The sequence below is a fragment of the Myotis brandtii genome, unplaced genomic scaffold (assembly GCF_000412655.1).
Source record: "Myotis brandtii unplaced genomic scaffold, ASM41265v1 scaffold782, whole genome shotgun sequence".
NCBI lineage: Eukaryota > Metazoa > Chordata > Mammalia > Chiroptera > Vespertilionidae > Myotis > Myotis brandtii.
Window position 1 is genome coordinate 2,100,841 of NW_005371138.1, and position 18,532 is coordinate 2,119,372.

The following is an 18,532-nucleotide window of genomic DNA, read 5'->3' on the forward strand; positions in this document are numbered from 1 at the left end:
ACAAGCACACACACAGTCACAAACCTACACGTTTTTCCTCTGAGATTCAGAGGCCATTCAAAGCTTGGGCCCTGAGACCATACCCAGACCGTTTCTCTGTTCAGCTGACAGCCTAGAGCAGTGCTGGCAGGTTTCAGATACCAGCAGTTCTTTTGAATCCAATTTCCTCATCCTCTAGCCAGATCAGTGGCATCCATGGCAGGTGACAGATTGTGGGTGGGGGTTGGGCAGGAGAGGGCACTGGAAAAAGATATATCATGGGCTGTGCCCAGCCTGGGTCCTAGCTTTTCCTGGCGAGTGGCAGCGGGGACAGAGGCATCAAAGATTTGTCAGGCCCTGGGACACGTCCAGTCATTAAAGAAGAAAGAAGAAATGTTTGTCCTTGCAGATACCAAGGGCGGTGATTCTTGCTCACTGTGAGTGTCCTGGACAGGGAAGAGGGGGCAGGGCAGCCACTGATAGTGAAGTAAACACTGGTGCCTGGCTGTGCAGGCTTCAGCAGGTGGATATGGCCAAGCGGAAAGAAGGGCTTTCTCACCCAGAGGTTTAAACATTGCAATGTGTAGCTAGAGAGCGTCCCTCTCTGCAGGTACATAAACACCAGAATAGCATCTGTCTCTCTGGGTTAGAGCTGCTGGGAGGCAGGGGGATGAACCAAATGACCTCAATACATGACTCCTTCCCCCATTTTCTGGGCCCAGAAGCCCAAATGAGAAGTAAGCCATATCCCAGTCAACAACACGATTGAGGATTCTTTGTTGCTGACAGTAGAGACTACATTTACTTTCAACTCTCATCTCTATGTGTGTCATTTGCTGATTGCATTTGGGCCTCAGAGAACATATGTTAAATGTGTAAGGCCTGCTGCTGCGGAGGCAGGGCCACCGGTCTCAGGGACTTAGGTGCTGGCGAGTAACTGGGACAAGCGCATTCCAATGAGAGGGCAGCGAAGCCCAGGTTTGTGTTTAAATAAAGAGAAAAGAGAAGGCAAAACTAGTGTCAGATGAACTGACATCTAAGTGCTATTCTCACCATCTCTTCGGCACATCCTGCCTCAGAGCTCTCTCCTCAGGAGAATTCCACAAGATTTTGGGGAAACACAGGAAGAAGAAGATGATGTGGACAAGCAGACAAGGGCTCTGGACTGAGCCACTTTCTTCTGATATTAGAAACTGGCTCCATGTTGCTGCAGGATTACCAATGTCGAGTATTCTGGGGTCACTTCTGACTAGAATTAAGCTAAAAGATGACAGTCCTGTGGACAAGAGAAGCAGTCTCTTCCCCTCTATTTTGGGGCCAATAAAGTTCAGATGCTCAAAAGCCAGAGTAAGCTTCAGAAGCCATTGAAGTCTAAATAAGCAAAAGGTGTCCTCACATTCTTGATTAAACAAGAAATCTGCCCACCTTAGCCTGACCAACTCCTATTCATCTGTCAAGGCCCCATTCAAATACCCCTTCCTCTACAAAGCTGTCAAGACCACTGGCTGAGTTAGTCATCCATCTTCTCATAGTTCCCTGTATATGCCCCCTAAGAGTAGTATTTAACACACTAGCAAAGTGTGTTAAATGTTTGACTGGTCTCCCGGTCAAACTCCCACAGGGACACTTTGCATATAAAAATATTTGATTTAGATTTCTTGGAGTCAGAGGTGATGGCCTCATAATTGTAAGTGCCCAGACTATGGATTGAAAGAGACTTTGGTGCAAATCCTGACTCTGTCACACACTAGTTGAGGGCCCCAGGGAAAGTTACTTAACCTCTCTGAGCTTTAAGTTACTCATCTGTAAAATGGGGATAAAAATACCTACATCATAAGTTTTATGGTATGTGAATTACATCTCAAAAAAGCTGTTATAAAAAAAAATACCCTAAATGGTTGTTTTGGGGATTAAATGGGATAATACATGGATCACTCCTGCACACAGCCAGGCATGTAGTAAGCAGTCAATAAGTGGTGTTATTATTGTTAACTAGAGGCCTGGTGCACAAAATTCATGCACTGGAGGGGAGGGGTCCCTCAGCTTGGCCTGTGCCCTCTCGAAGTCCAGAACCCCTTGGGGGATGTCCGGCACCCCTTGCTCTTTACTGCCTGCTTGCTCACTGCTCCTTACCGCTTGGCTTGCTGCTCCTTAGCACTGCCGTGGAGGCGGGAGAGGCTCCTGCCACCACCACTGCACTCACCAGCCGTGAGCCTGGCTTCTGGCTGAGTGGCGTTCCCCCTGTGGGAGCACACTGACCACCAGGGGGCAGCTCCTGCATTGAGCACCTGCCCCCTGGTGGTCAGTGCGCATAATAGCAACCGGTCGTTCTGGTCATTCTGCCGTAACGGTCGCTTAGGCTTTTTTATATAGACTAGAGGCCCGGTGCACAAAATTTGTGCATGGGTAGGGTCCCTAGGCCTGGCTGGCAATCAGGGCCAATCGGGGCCTTCTGGCTGCCGGCCGAGGCCTTCCTTCCGGATGCTGGCCGGGGCCTCCCTTCCCTGGCTGCCGGCTGCCAGATGGGGCCTTCCTTCATTCCACGCTGCCCCCTAGTGGTCAGCAAATGTCATAGATAGTGATAGAACTGGTCTCCCCGTCAAACTCCCATGGGGACACTTTCGCATATTAGCCTTTTATATATATAGATAGTCCTCATCATAACCATTGTCTGTATTCTCACAGCCTAGCCCAGGCCTGACACATAGCAGGGTTCAATAAATATTTGCTGAATAAATCAGACAAACAGACTTGGAGTGTCTCATATCCCTGACCCAAAGTGCTCGGCTGATTAATTATAGCTCAAGAAAAAATTAATATAAACCTCCAGAGAATTAACTGCTATCTGCAATTTTAGAGTCCTCGAGATGAATAACATTGCACAAGGGAGTGTTATAAATTACTAAGATCTCTAGTTAGTCATTCTCTATATCATTTTTGAACTGTTTGTGGTTAAAAGGTTATAATAATGTTCTTTCTGGGAAAATAAAACACTGAGTCTTATTAGAGGTGAAAAGTTTTCCATCTTGTGACCATCTAAACCTAAGTGGCAGCAAAGAAACAGGTGAAAGAATTAAGTATCCCACCTCCCACCCATGGTGAATGCTATTGCACCAAGCAGGGAAAATAATTATCCAGAAAGACTTTTTGTCTCTTTTGTCCAACAAATTTCAGTTTGTAGCATCTTTAGAGCTGGAAAGGCCAGTGGGTATCGTCTAGTCCAGTGGTCGGCAAACTGGCTCAGCAAACCGCGGCTCGCGAGCCTCATGCGGCGCTTTGGCCCCTTGAGTGTGGCTCTTCCACAAAATACCGACTTCTGCACATGGGCCACGAAGTTTCAATCGCACTGTACGTGAGCGCCCGCACGTGGTATTTTGTGGAAGAGCCACACTCAAGGGGCCAAAGCGCCGCATGAGGCTCGCGAGCCGCGGTTTGCTGAGCCAGTTTGCCGACCACTGGACTAGACGATACCCACTGGCCTTTCCAGCTCTAAAGATGCTACAAACTGAAATTTGTTGGACAAAAGAGACAAAAAGTCTTTCTGGATAATTATTTTCCCTGCTTGGTGATATTTTCAAGACATGAAACTCTTTCAAAAATAAATTCAGCCTTAGCCAGTTTGGCTCAGTGGATAGAGCATCGGCCTGCGGATTGAAGTGTTGCAAGCTCGATCCAAGAGTGCGGGAGGCAACCAATCGAAGTGTCTCTCTCACATCTATGTTTCTCTCTCTGTGTCTCTGTCCCTCCCTTCCACTCTCTCTAAAAATCAATGGAAAATGCCCTTGGGTAAGGATTAACAAAACAAAACAAAACAAAACAAAACAAATAAACAAAACAAAAAGATAAAATAATTCAATGGGAAAGTCTAACATATTAATAAAACTGGGGAAGCTCTGAATGAACTTTGGATGGGGGTGGAGGGAGAAAAAGCCGTAGGCATGGGGATTTCCCATGCTCCTTCCCCCAACAGCAGCCCCCCAGGTGCCCCTGCAGAACCTTGGGCGCTATGGACATACAGAACTGGGGAAGACAGATCTCTGAACAGGTACTGAGAGTCTATTAAGGTGACATGAACTAAAAGCCAACAAGTCATAAAAGCTCTTGACCCTGAGTACACAAATTCACTTCCTGTAACTTTCTCAGTGACTAAGTAACCGGGAGAGCTATTCTGGTGGTGAAGGTATGAGGAGCAGAGCAGGGCGCCAGAAATCCTCTCAGGGCACAAGCTTGCCTCCTGGCATTTCTGTGGACCGATGCGGAGCATCTCCTGGATGGGCATATTGCCATGTGAGGAGCAGTATTGTGCATGTGCGAGGAGTTACCCTACGGTATCCACAGCTCACACACATGGCCCTCTGGCACGTCCTCACCCACTAGTGAAAACTTTCCAACGGGTGCCCTGCTCTACCCCTGGGTGGCCTACCTTGGGCTGGAAGACATGGTTCTCCTTCCCTAGATGGTCCACGATTCCGAAGATGCACATGGGTCCGGCGAAGCCCAGTAGGTCGGCCAAGATGCGGAAAGTGCTGCTGAGGACCAGGCGTCTCCCGAAGGCATGGCAGAGGGCCCGCCAGATGGCCCGGGCGCCCTGAGGGCTGTGTGTGTCCTTCCGCTGCCCAGAGAGATCCACAGCCAGGTCAGAGCGGCTGAGGGCCCATTCACAGCAGGGCCCAGCCTCCCAGGAAACCCCTGGCTCCTGCTGCCTGGGGAAACCTGGTGGCCACGTCTGCTGCAGACAGATGAACTCCAGGAAGAAATCATGGAACCACCAAGTGCATAAGTGAGTGAGCCCATCAATGCCAACATGGTCCAGATGGGGAAACTGAGGCCAGAATATCGATCAAGGTCACACAGCTGTCAGGGACTATGTGATGAGCATAGCACTGTAATGAGGAGTGGCACATGCCACACCTACTCGCTCTCGCCTGCCAGCGCATCTGCCTCGGTGTTTTCCCACCATGCCAGGGCAGAGGCAGCGAAGGAGCACGGAACTGGAGTTGGGAGACTGGCTCTGATACCCGCCAGCGGTGGACCAGCTCTGAGGAGGTCCTGGCCTTTCCCAGGACCTCAGTTTCCTACTCAGTGATGTGGGGAGATCCTTTCCTGGCCCAACTCATAGGATCAGGCCACTAACGCCCTGCTCTCCAAAATGGGTGAAAATTCCCACCGTTAATCACTGAGCTTCAGAATGAAGAGCACAGGACATACGGTATCCAGTGGGGTCACTACCCTTCTCAGGGCCTCAGTTTCCCCACCTGGAAAATGAGGGTGTTAGACCGGATGACCTAAACGATAAGGGCCATTCCAGCTGTGACTGCCCTATGGCTCAGTGGCCCTGGACTTGTCCCTGGCTCACTGTGTGACTTGGGGCAAACCTCTTCCCCTCCCAGGCCTCAGTTTCCCCACCTGCCCCCCTCCCCGGGGTTTGACCTGATGCTTTCTGAGGATCCCGTCTGTGACTCTAAACCAGAGGGCAGGGAAGGGATGGTGTGGCCATGCTCCCACTGACCACCTGGGCGTCGAAGGCCTCGCGGAGCCGCCGGTAGTTGGTCAGGGCCCTCATGGCGATGGGCAGCTTCCCGATAACGCGGAGATCAATGGGCTTCTTGTGGGCAGTCTTGATGAAGGCGTTCATCCACCAGTATGTGCCCTTGGACAGCAGGTTCACGAAGGGCTGCAGGAAGCGCACCCCCAGGTCCTGCAGGTCCTCGGGGGGCTTCACCTCCCTCGGCGTCTTGAAGAAGATGTATCTCTGTGGGGCACACAGGCCACTGGGGATGGGCAAGTGCAACTTCTCCCCACTCTCCAGTTCGCCCCAGCAGCAAACATCTGGGGTTATGACATCCCACCCTTGACCTCTAACAAATGGGACCATCGTTTGCCTATTTCCAGGAAAAGGAACACCCAATCCTTTGGCCACCAACACCAGGAACTCCTGACTCTTCACTGAGGCTCTCTGAATCCCCTGGGCTGGGCTGGGTTCCAGTTAGATTGGGGAAGAGCAGAGATCCCCCATATGCTGCCTTCTCCATGCAAGGTTTCCAGAACATGGAGCCATGCAGACCTGGATTTGAATCCTGCCTCTTCCACTTACTAAATTTTTGGACAAATCTTATCTAAAATGTTTCCTCATCTACAAAGGGGGTGGTACTTGCATCATAGGGGGTGCTGTGAGGGTCAGTTGAGGTAGGGAATGTAGGAAACCCTTGTACCCTACAAATCAACTAAAAACAGAGGAGTCAGAGAAATGCACACTGAAGTAGCATTTCCCACTCATCAGACTGGCCCACATGAAAAATGGCTGTAGCCCCCAGTGCTGGTTGGAGGAAGGAAAAGGGTTTTCTTATTTATTGCTGGTAGATTACAGCTTTTCTGGAAGGTGATCTGCAACATTGATTAAAACTTAAAATACACAGAGTGTTTGATCCAGCAACTCAACTCCTTGGACTCTCTCCCATAGAAATAAAAGCAGCAATACATAAAGATATAGTAAGTATGTTTAATACACCATTGTTTGTGGAGGCAAAAACTTGGCAACAAAATGAATGCCCATTAATAGGGTAATGGCTGATAAATTATGGCTCAACCACATGATGGCATATTATGCAGCCATTAAGAAAACAAAATAGCCATACTACACTTGGAGGGAGTCCTAAGAGATATCTGTTGGATAAAAAAAGCAAGATGCAGAAAACTGTAATATAATCCCATTTTTTATAAAACAAATATTGAGAGAAAAAACTGTGTGTGTGTGTGTATATACAGAGTACCCCCCCCCCAAATGTATACACACTTTTTTTGTGATTACTCAATTGATGTTTCTTTCTTTTCAGATTTAACCCATTGGAATTAATAATTACTCAAAGTGTGTACACATTTTTAGGGGATACTCTATATATATGTGTGAGTTAAGAAAAAAAACACAAAACCCTGGATAGAAGTTTATGCTATTATATTAATAAAAACAAAGAATGGAAGGTCACAGATTAGGTTGTTAGTCTGGGTTACCTGAGAAAGGAAAGGGAGGGAAAGGGGGGGAGGGGAGGGGATGATCCTAGAGAGTAAAGGGGGCAAGCAAAAATGACAACAAAACAAAAGACATGTATGCAGCCACATCGACTCATTCACATATATGTGTAACTATATGAACACATTAAAATAAAAACAAGTATCATCCCTCCCCTCCCCCTGAAAAAAAAATCAAACTTGGAGAAGGCAGTGCCTGAAGCTTTCATTTCCCCTCTGTGGGATTAAGCGCAGAATCCTACAACCTTGCTAACACATCCTGTCACCTTCCTTCCCTCTGGGCAGCTGGGCCAGATGAAATGTTGCTCCTGAAACTCTGACACTGGCCTCAGCGCCCCTTGCTGAGGCAGGTAAAACAAGCTGACTTCTAGGACTTGGCTAAGAAGCAGGACACTGGTCAGGAGCCCCGCCCTAGCCCAGGTGCGTCTTCAGGTGGGGGGGGGGCGGTCCAGGAGGGGCCTGCTTACCCTCACCCTGATGACATTGACCTCTACGAGCAGCAGCATCCCGTAGAGGATAACCAGCAGCCCCGTGAGGCAGAATCGCAGCTGCGAGAAGCCGATGTTGTGGTCGTAGAACTTGACAAACTTGATGGTCTTGGTGATGAAGGCCAGCGTCCAGTAGGCCAGCAGGGCTGTGGAGGAGAGACAGAGAGCAAAGAGGGTGTGTGTGTGCCCTCATGCATGTGCAAATATGTGGGAGAGAAGGAGAAAAATGAGGTGTCAGAGGAGGTGTGTGAACAAGCAAGTGGTATAGATGTGAGTGTGCACATTTCTGAGTAAAGGGATGTTGCATGTATGAATAGATGAGTGTGTCATTTTGAGATGATGTACATGCATTAAATCATTCATGATGGGCATGTTCAAAGACAATAATCTTGGAAGGCAAGCTATTCACCCTTTACAATAAATAGAAGGAAAACAGGGAAACGATTTCTTTATTTTAATTAAGTTGTAGGTGCTGTGCCAAGTAAGCACTTTAAACATATTGTCTCATTTATTCCTTACAATAGCCTTGAGAGAGAAGTATGTGTCACACCCCCAATTTAACAGACAAAGGAGTCGAGGCTCAGAGAGCTGAGGTGACTGATCCTAGGTCGTACAGGCTCCACCCTAGAATGGGAATTGTGGAATTTCCAAGCTGAGATTTTAACAGTCCTTCATTCCAGCCCTTTCATTTCACAGATGAGGAAACTGAGGCCCAGAGAGAGGAGGTGACCTGCCCAAGCTCACTGCAAGCTAGTAACAGAGAGAGGGTGAGGGTAGCGGTCCCTGGCTCTCCAGTCCAGAGCCCACTACTGCAAGATGATGCTCCTCAGGGGGCCTGGGATATGAGAGATACAAAAAGTCACAGTCTGACCAGGTGGCTCAGTTGGTTGGAACATCATTCCATACACCAAGAGGTTTTGGGTTTGATTCCCGGTCAGGGCACATTCCTAGGTTGTGGTTTGATCCTGGTCGGGGCACATATGGGAAGTAACAGATTGACGTTTCTCTCTCACATGGATGTTTCTCTCTCTCCCTATACCTCTAAAAAAATCAATAAAAACATATCCTCGGGTGAGGATTAAAAAAAGGGTGAGCCACAGAACTGGGGGGCAGTGTGCACAGTGATTAGAACTGGGCCCTATAGCTAATACAGCTGGGCTCAGATCCTGTGACTTAATAGCTATGTGACCGTAGGTAAGTCATTTAACCCTTCTAGGCCTCAGTTGCCTTATCCATAAAATGGGGATAATAATAGTACTACCTCAAAAGTTGTTGTGAGCAGAGTATGAAAGGCATTTAGCACAGTGAGCCTGGCATACAGTGGATGCTCTTTGGACATCAGCTATTAATATTTTTATTTTCTCCAGATTTCAGACCTGGGGTCATAAATATCAGAAGCTGTCAGTGGATTCCATCCTCTTAATTCCCACCACTGCCACCTACCAATAAACCAGTCAGCTGGCAACAACAAGAAGAGCACAGGCAGCTCCTCCCCCCCTTACTCCCTAGAGCCATCAGCAGATAAAGTCAGCCTGACTCCGCTCTAGACCTTCACCGGCCCTCCATCCCTAGGTGGGCCTGGACATGAATCCATCCTCCCCCCACCTCACTCCCCAGAGCCATCAGCAGATAAAGTCAGCCTGACTCCCCTCTAGACCTCACCCGGCCCTCCATCCCTAGGTGGGCCTGGACATGAATCCCAGGGCATCTCTAGGGACAAAAGCTGGGGTCTGCCCCAGCCTGGCTCTGAGCTGGGTGCTAGGTTGAGGCACTGAACTTGCCTGGAGAGGGGCAAATGCCCTCTCAGCTCTGTCTGGTCTCCAGGTCACAGGGATCCCATAGCTGGAGGCCATCCCTGCGTCCACCTACACTCCCCTGGAAAGGCTCTATCCCAGGCATCAGATCCTCTTTCGTCCTTAGTGAGGGTCACCTACTGGGGCCAAGACCTGACAGTATGCCTCACACTGGTCTTGCCTCTAACACTTAACAGACGTGGTCTGATTTGATCTTCATAACAACCTTATGGCGTAGGGACTTACTATTCCTGTCCAGATGGGAAAACGAGGCTCAGAGGGCCTAAGTGTCTTGTCCAAGGTCACACAGGGAGTTAGTGGTGGACCCAGGACTAAGCCCAGGGGTTACTTCCTCAGTCCCATCCCACAGTGCTGAGCCCTCAGCCTGTTGCCAGACACAGCCACACCCAGCAAAAGCTTAGCGCTTGACTGAGAAAAGGGGAAGGGAAAAAGAGTGGTGGCTCACAGGGGCTGCTGGGGAGGTTAGGCTCAGAATGCCAGTTTCTCCTGCTTCTTTCCCCCCTCCTCTCTCTCAGCCCCACATTCCACCCATTACCAAGTTCTGGAAATTTTACCCCAAAATATCTTGAATCCATTCACTTCTTTCCATCCTGGTGGCCACCCGGATCCAGGCTGTCCTGGTGCCTACCCTGGACCTCCTTGAGAGCTTCTCATGGCTTCCCCACTCCCCTCACCCAATCTAGCCTCCGTAAAGCAAGACATATCAAACATGATCTCAACGCACCCATGTTCGTAGCAGCATTATTCACAACAGACAAAGGTGGACACAACTCAGTGTCCGTGGCCTGATGAATGGATAAACAAAATGTGGTCTACACATACAATGGACTATCATTTAGCCTAAAAGGAAGGGCATTCTGACACATGTTACAATCTGGGGGAACTTTGAGGATATTATGCTAGGATAAGTGATCCAGCCACAAAAGAACCAAGTAGTGTATGATTCCAATCATATGAGGTACCTAGAGTAATCAGATTCATAGAGACAGAAAGAACAGTGCTTGTGAGGGATTGGGGGAGAGGGGAGTGGGAGTTATTGCTTAATGCGTACAGACAGAGTTTCAGCTTGGGAAGATGAACAATGTTGGAGATGGATGGTGATAATGGCTACACAACAATATAAATGTACTTAATTCCACTGTGCTATAGACTTAAAAGTTGTGAAAAGGTAAAATTTATGTCACACATATTTACACACACACACACACACACACACACACACATCACTCCTCAATGGTGTGGCCTTCAAGGCCCTGTCTAGTGCAAGCCCCACCTGCCACACCAATCTTCAAAACTCAGCTCCCTTCTGTTCTGCACTCCAGCCACTATTTTTCTCCCAGATTTCCTAATGTGCGTTGTTCCTCCTGCCTCATGTGCTATTCCTTTTCCTAAAGCGCTCCCCTCTCATTTCTCCTAAATAGTTGCTACCTATCCTTCAGTTCTCAGCTCAAACATGACTTTCTCATAGAACATTTCCTTGTTCTCACGTGGGGTCCCAGAATCAAGGTTGTTTTGTGGGACAATGGAAGCTGCATCGTGCTTCACCTTTCTGTGGGACTCCAGTCCTGTGATCAGAAAGTAGCCTCCTCAGAGGACCAGCTATTCCCCCAAATACCCATTGCCCCCTCTCATTCCACTTTCCCCTGTTCTAGAATTCCTGGCTCCGTGGCGAGCAACACTCTGACAAAGGGGAATGGAGGGAGTGAGTCCTTGCTCCTTGGAGAAGGACAGGGCCATCCATGGGTGGTAATTTGTGCTTTAAGGAGAGAACATTATGTGTTTCTCGGAGAATGAGAAAATGAACTCACCAGATGCCCAGACAGGGGGTTTCCAGGGGGACCAGGCAGTTAATGAGGGATTCTCTGTGCATGAGAAGCTGCTTCAGAACCCAGAGTGGGAGCTCTCTGAAGCCTGTATTTAACATTTCTCCCCATATCCTCCCCTCCCTTTGTCTCCCAGCCACACTGACCCGGGGCCCCCAGGGCAGCGGGATCACCTGGATGATCAATGGAGCTCAGCTCCCACCTTACACGGGAAGGTAGGCCTGTGATCAGCTTGGGAAACACTATCGACCCCCTCACAACACTGTGCTGTCTCTGACTTAGTCCAGAGAGGTCCACATTCCAGATGTCAATTAGATGCTGTGACTTAATGACACACAGTCTGACCACAGCCTACCAGCCAGATGAACAGCCTGGTGTTAGGCATGTAGACTGAGCCCAAACCTAGAGGCAGATCTGTGGATTTATACCTCTGGCCCATGCACACCCTGAGGACTTTAGACATACAGTCTCAGAAACAGTTAAGACCCTGCTGGGGTGAAAGTCCTGGCACCTCTGAGCTTCTGTTTCCTGACCTATCAAGGGGAAATAATAGTGATGCTTACCTCACAGTGTTGTTGTAAAGATTAAATGAGTTAATATATGTAAAATGCTTCGGATAGTGTCTGACACCTAGTAAGTCTAAGTGAGTGTCCACTGTTAGTATTTTTAACTTCTGAATTTCAGGGTCCACATCTGTAAAATGGGAATAGCAACAGTAGCAATAGGGAGATTGTGGGGATTAAGTGAGATCATGCATGTAAGAAGCTTAGCACTGAGCCTGCATGCAGTACATGCTCAGCAAATGTCCACAGTTATCACTTTGGTTTCTGCCTGGGACCCCAGCCACTTGGTGTCAGAAGCTCTAGGCTGGCACTCCCTTCCTGAGTCTCTTTAAATGTTGGCAACCACAGGTTCTAGTCCCGCGGCCTTTCTCTCCTCCCTCGAGCTGACCTCATCCGGGCTCAAGCTTGAGCTGCTACCTGTAAGCCTGTGACGGTGGAAGGTGCATCGCAAGCCCTGAGCTCTCCCACACCCACCCCCCATTTATCTAATTCTACTCATTTACTTAGTGGCCTATTTGATATTTAAGTTGGCATCTCAGCGACATCTCAAGCTCGACATGCAGGGAGAAAAATTGACCCCTACTGCACCCCAATTCTTGCTCCTTTGCCATGTCAGTTATTAATACCACTATTTGCCTAAGCACTCGAACCCAAAGCCCCTGACCTCATCTTGTATGATTTTCCTCTTTTCCATTTGATTCCTTTGACAAGTTTCTTCCTATCAGAAGGCCTTTACACTTGCTGGTCCATCTGCGTGGAACATTCGTCCCCCAATTATCTGCAAGTTCACTCTTATCAGAAGCCTCCTCTATATGGACAGCCCCACTGCCATCGCTCTCTACCTCTTACTCAGCTTTATGTTCGTCACAGCACCAGCACTACCTGTTCGTTTATTTACTCCATTTGCCTGTCCGTACGCTCCGTGATGGCAGGGTTTTTTTCCTTCTCCGCTTCTGAACCTCTAGCACGTAGAAGAGTGCCTGACACATAGGAGTCCTCAGTAAACATGATCTAAAGGAATGAAAGGAGGTTCCTACCCCTCCCGGCCCCTTTCCCTCCCCTACCGATCAGCAGCTTAGGGAAGTTGGAGGTCTCGATGTTGTGATAGTAGACCACGGAGGTGACAGCAGCCATGAACGCCATCCCGGCCGGCATGTACAGGTGAAGATGGCGGGATTCGGTCACTCTGAGAAGGGGCAAGAGACAGACAGACAGACAGGATATGGATATGCTGAGTACCCCAACAGAGCAGCCCAGGCCTTGGGCTTAGGGCTCAGCACACAGGACTCATGCACAGCTTCACACCATTCGCTGGCAGCTCTCCCCAGTCATACTACAAACGTGCCCGCTAAGTAAGGGGCCCAGGAGGCCTCACAGAGATGCCAGGAAGGCTCGGTGGTCAGGCTTTGGAATTCACAGCCTTCTTTCTCTGGGTTCTTGCTCATAGAACCTGGCGTAGGGAAGCCAGCCTTGGCAGTCGCAGCTGCAGAGCCTCTGGCCTGGAACCACTTTTCTGGGAGTGAGCACAGCTGGGTCCCTGTCCTCAGGGTCCTCTGGGCATGCAGGAGCCTGTGCACCACAACTGTCTTAGTGACAGCCCCATTTAGCATGAACAGCGTAGGTCAGCATTGCTACTCCTCCCCAGGCACTGTAATAATAACACTGATAGTCAATATTTATTGAGCATTTACCGTGTACCAGGCACTGTTCTTAGCACTTCCTGTACGTCAACTCACTATCTTTTCATAAAATACCATGAAGTTGGTATTGAGGCATAGAAAGGCTAAGTCACAAGGCCAAGGCCACTGTCTTTGTTTCCTCCCTTGGGCCGGGGATGAAGGCAGCCCATGCCAGCTCATCCCCTCCCCTCTTTAACTCACAGAGGCCGGGGTTGGGGGGCTCTGGTCTGGTGCTAAGACCCGTAGGGAGCCAGAGCTCCTCCCAGACCTGAGGCTTCCCCAAGACCGATGAGCAGGCTCACCTACTTGGTCCTGATCATGCCCTTCCTATAGACAGCAAAACCCACAGCCAGCACCACAGGCTCAGTGATGTGCCTCAAACCATTCGTCTAGCATTGCCCAGGCTGCTCTTTCCACTGAAGCCGTGCTGGGATCCCCCCTTGCCAGAAGGCCTCCTCCAGTGTCCCGTCTCAGGCTGCTCTTGCTTGCACTGCTCCTTCTCTACAGCCCAGCAAGGCCCCCGCCCTCGACAAGCTGACAGTAGGGAGTGGGCAACCAGCTCAGAGCTGACTGACCTGACAGTCTAGGGCCCTGATACTGCAGATGAGCAGAGGCTGAGAGCACAAAGGAGCTGGTGGGCGAAGGAGCTTCACAGGGGAGGTGGCACCAGGCTGGACTTTGAAGGATGAGCAGGAGTTCCACAGAGAAGGAGAGGGGAGCATGTTGGAACCCCAAGTGGTCTGGTGGGACTAGGGCATAGGTATAGAGGCAGTGGGGAGCTGTTCACCAAATGGAATGTTCCTCTCTTTCCATGCGAAAAGAACTACAAGTCTGCTCCAACAGCAATGCGCCCAGCCCCAGGGAATGGATGGTGATTGGTTCAAGCACCATGCAGTTCCATATCCCTTTGCTAGTGATTTGTCTAAGGGTGGTCATAGCACCCAACTCCAGCCAATGAGATGGAAAGGAAAGCCTGCAGAGGACATCTGTATGAGGAAGAGGCATGTGGGGAGCATGAGTGACCATGAGGGAAGATACAGCAGACACACAGAGGGTAGAGTAAAAAGATGGGGAGAGCTGGGTCCCTGATGCCATCACTAAGTCACCACACCAACTAAAAAAGGCAACTTCAGGCTTCTTGTTAAATGAGACGGTAAATGTCAATTTTCCTTAATCCTTGATCAATGGATATTTTCAGCAAAATATTGGTATGTGACAAGGCAATCAGTCACCAGTGGGGACCCTGAGAGCAACCAACACTCGGCCCAGGGGGCTTCAGAACTCTTGCCTCTGTACTCCTTGAAGTAGTTTTGAAAAAACTCTATAGACTCTCACACATTTTGAAAGTGACATCTAACCATGTCACATCATTTAAGTTTAAGTGAATTATTATTTTTTTGCCACAGAAAGTAGAAATGATAAATATTTTATAAGATGAAATAAGATGAGGAATAACCACAATTGAAATAAATATTTCATGACACGACTTCATAATATAGGTGTTGGCTGCTTTACTGAGTAGTATAAGCTGAATTAGGTAAGAAATTAGGGACCATTTTTTACATATGGGCTTTATGCCGTGTATGGTGGTGGTCTGGGGAAACATTCTCCTTATATATTTTTTTTAAAGTGCGTCCTCATTAACCCACACTGCTCTGGTTGTTCTGAACCCAGAGCATCACACACAGAAATAAGACTCAAAGGAAGACAGGAAGCCTTACAGGGTAAGAATGGCTTGATTAATCACTAAACGAGGCTTATCCTAAATTAAAGTCAAGTTTGAAGACCACTGCTTTAACCAGCCTCCACTCCCACCTGCCCCCTAGACTTCCAGGCAGGTCTGTAAACGCAGGCCAGGATGGACTGGGGGTGCCACAGGGCAGGGACTGTGGCTTCTCTTCCTGTCTGCTCCTTTCTGATGCCCCTCCCTCACACTTGCTTGTTCAGGGTTTTGGGGCCACAGATAGAGGCAGGGTAAGGATGGCTTGATTAATCACTAAACGAGGCTTAACCTAAATTAAAGTCAAGTTTGAAAACCACTGCTTTAACCAGCCTCCACTCCCACCTGCCCCCTAGACTTCCAGGCAGGTCTGTAAACGCAGGCCAGGATGGACTGGGGGTGCCACAGGGCAGGGACTGTGGCTTCTCTTCCTGTCTGCTCCTTTCTGATGCCCCTCCCTCACACTTGCTTGTTCAGGGTTTTGGGGCCACAGATAGAGGCCAGCCAAGACCAGCAAGTGCCCGGTTCAGGAGCTGACCTGTCTGCTGGGGAGGAGATGGCGGTTTGCACTGAGCTGGAGAGGTTTGGGATACAGGTGCAGCCCACACAGGAGGGGCTGCTGGACAGCCTAAGGCAGAGAAGTACTCGACCTGATTCACTCCAGTCTCCCACACTCTGGGGATACACTATCTGCCCAGGGCTCTGCCACCCCTTGTCTGGCACCCTGTTTGTGCTCTAATTCCTCCTCCATGGCCCTGTGAAGCAGGCAAGGCAGGGATTATAATGCTCATTTCATAAGAATGAAAGAGAGGCTGGGTGGCTTGTCCAAAGTCCCACAGCTGGTATGTACATGGCAGAGCGCTAGCAGAAGACCCAGGCCTACCTTCTCCATGGGCAGAGTGTCTTTCTCTGTCCCTGCTAATTATAACCTAGTGGGTATTTCTGGCCTAAAGGCTCACACGGCATCCCTACCCTATCTAGCATTTGTGTGCTTTGAAAGGGGTGTTGGGGACTTGTCACCTGCTAGTCACTGTGGCTGTACGCATTCTGGTCATCTTGCTGGTCTGGGGACTTTGATACTCAGGAGAAGCCTCAAGGCAAGCAGTTATCACAGAGATTACCACTGAAGCCAGGATGCAGGAACACTGACAGTAGGAGGGTGAGGGAGTGTGTGGGGTGGTGGGGGATCCCATCCCCCTGCCATCCAGCTGCAGGAGCCCGGGCTGGCAGGAGTGCGGTCTGAACACACACTGACTCCAGCTCAGAAGGACTGGACCTCAGATATTTAAGCCAAATGCCCTCACTTTTCACCACCTCCTCGCCCAGGCAGTCGCTGAGCCTTGCTGATTCTTCCATTCCTCCTTAGTGACAAGACTGCTTCGCCCCCTCCTCTTCTGCACTCCCAACTGCTGACACACCATTTGCAGCTGCTATTATTTCTCACCTCGATGACTGCAATCACCTCCTAAGTGCTGTTTCTACCTCCACGTTCTCCCTGGCTCCAAACCTGCCCTGGACACCCCCTAGGGTTCGCACCTAAAAGTGCTGTGCCAATTACCGCTGATTACACTCAACCTCCATCACTCTGCTCACGCACCTGCTGTGTTTCATGCTTCAGCCCCATGCACTTCTCCCAACCCGCCTGCTTTTCTAGGTGGGGCCTTCTTGCCTACAGGCACAGAGAGCTGACTGCGAGGATGCTGGATGCCAGGCCGAGGACTGGGGACATTATATACAATTGGGAACCAAGGGAAGATCTTAAGCAAGAGTATCCCCCCTCCCCCCAGTAAGGTAACCGCAGCAGCTGGTAGAAGAGGCTGGGCACCTTCCACAGAGTTGGGCACTCCAATAGGCTCTGGGATTATCTCACTGGGTTGTGGCATTCAGATCTGGGTTCCCTGCTGCACTGAGAGCAGGGCCCACTTGTGTCCAGTGCCTGGCACAGAGAGTGGCACACAGGAGATGCTGGGGGAACAGTTGCTGGGTTCATTAGCAAGTGATACTGGCTCATGGAATGCAGGTGAGCCGGGCTCTCCCTGAGCCTTTCAGGAAGCACCTGGAGCGGATCCGTTCTCCTGAGTTCCCTGAGAATCACTCACCCGTCAGACAGGATGCCCTCCGCGATCTCGCACACCAGGACGAAGAGCAGCATGAAGGTCAGGATCCAGCGCAGGTTGTGCCCAGGGAAGTGGAGCCACGTGCTGTGGTGGATGTGTACCTTGGAGCTCTGACTGCCCCATCCTGCAAGGAGAGACAGGAAGAGGTGGGGAGCCTGGTGAACGGGGAGGAAGATGCATGAACCCCAGGAAGGTGCTTCGACACTGGGTCCACGGTGGGGGGAGGAGTGTACCCCTTGGTACACCTGTGCCTGAGGACGCTGGAGTCTGGTACACATGAACTAAATGTCCAAGCATGAAGCCTGGACCGGCCCAGGCCCACCTATGCAGGTACCCATTTTATATATTGATCTCTTGTGTGACAAGTTATCACATAAATAAACCATTTGGTTGAGAACAGAAGTGTAAATGTTGGTATAATTTTTGATACACATATGAGCATATGTTGCATATGTTTCCTTCTTGTTTCTATTTGTCAACAACTAGCAACTCTGCTTCTGCAGCATCCTGCTCTTTTGAATTTTGTTACAATATGTTCTTTCTTCCCAAAAGCTGCATATGAATTTTAAGATTTGCTTTTTTTATTCTTAGACTGAATCACCACCTTTTGAGGAGGCAGGGGGATGAGTTGACAGAGCCAGCCAGATTGGGAAATTCAAGGTCTTGAAGAGGGATGTAGGGGACACGGTGAAGAGCCAGGCATGAGCATGATTGCCAGGGCAGTGGCGCCCAACTTTGCAGAGAGCTTTCAAGCAGTGGCGCGGGGGGCCTCTGGCGTCCAAAGTCAGGGGCTGCTGGCAGGCAGCCTGAGAAGTTGCGCTCCAGAGACACGCGCCCACGTGGGGTCGCAGGGAAGGGGATCCTTGTCCCTAGCTCCCCGCTCTCCTCGCCTAGGCCGAGTGGGACCCTGGGATTGTCAGAGACCACACAAGGGTTTGCAGGGCCTCGGTCCGCCTCTGAGGCGCAGGCTGCACTCCTCCTGGGCCCAGCTTCGGCTGACAGGGAGGGTGCCTTGGGGGAGGGGTGACCCGGCTCAACACAGCCCGAGCCCCTCCCGACCTTTTCAGTGGGTACAGAAACCTCTGTGTTCCCCTTTCTCCACCCCAGCTCCGGTCCTGAGGTGACAAAACTTGGGGATTCCCTGGGTTTGGAGCGTCCGCCTTGTTCGGTGCAGGTTCAGGGGCACCCGGGGGAGTAAAGGGAAGTGCAGATGTGAGAGTGCGGAACCGCGGGGTAGTCCACCGAGCAGGGGACTCGGGGAGGGGATCCCCGAAGGGGGACAAGCGGCGGCCGCGGGGCCCCGCCGCCCCCTCCCCTACTCCG

The 18,532-nt window shown here is 50.2% G+C and overlaps 1 protein-coding gene across 7 annotated transcripts in view; it reads right to left on the bottom strand.

Moving 5' to 3' along the window:
- ABCC8 (ATP-binding cassette, sub-family C (CFTR/MRP), member 8) overlaps positions 1-17,526 on the bottom strand; it is a 70,877-nt gene extending 53,351 nt beyond the window's left edge. For 3 of the 7 annotated variants that reach the window (XM_014530955.1, XM_014530954.1, XM_014530953.1), the window contains exons 1-5: positions 17,192-17,520; positions 12,758-12,879; positions 7,473-7,639; positions 5,489-5,731; positions 4,403-4,591 (exon numbers count right to left, since the gene is read on the bottom strand). In XM_014530955.1, coding sequence (XP_014386441.1) covers positions 4,403-4,591; positions 5,489-5,731; positions 7,473-7,639; positions 12,758-12,879; positions 17,192-17,487 — 1,017 coding nt within the window. In that variant the 5' untranslated portion in view covers positions 17,488-17,520. Of the gene's footprint in view, positions 1-4,402; positions 4,592-5,488; positions 5,732-7,472; positions 7,640-12,757; positions 12,880-17,191 lie in introns of all 7 variants that reach the window. The other 4 variants (XM_014530957.1, XM_014530956.1, XM_014530960.1 and 1 more) reach the window with 2 other exon arrangements.
- Positions 17,527-18,532: the final 1,006 nt, after the last annotated feature.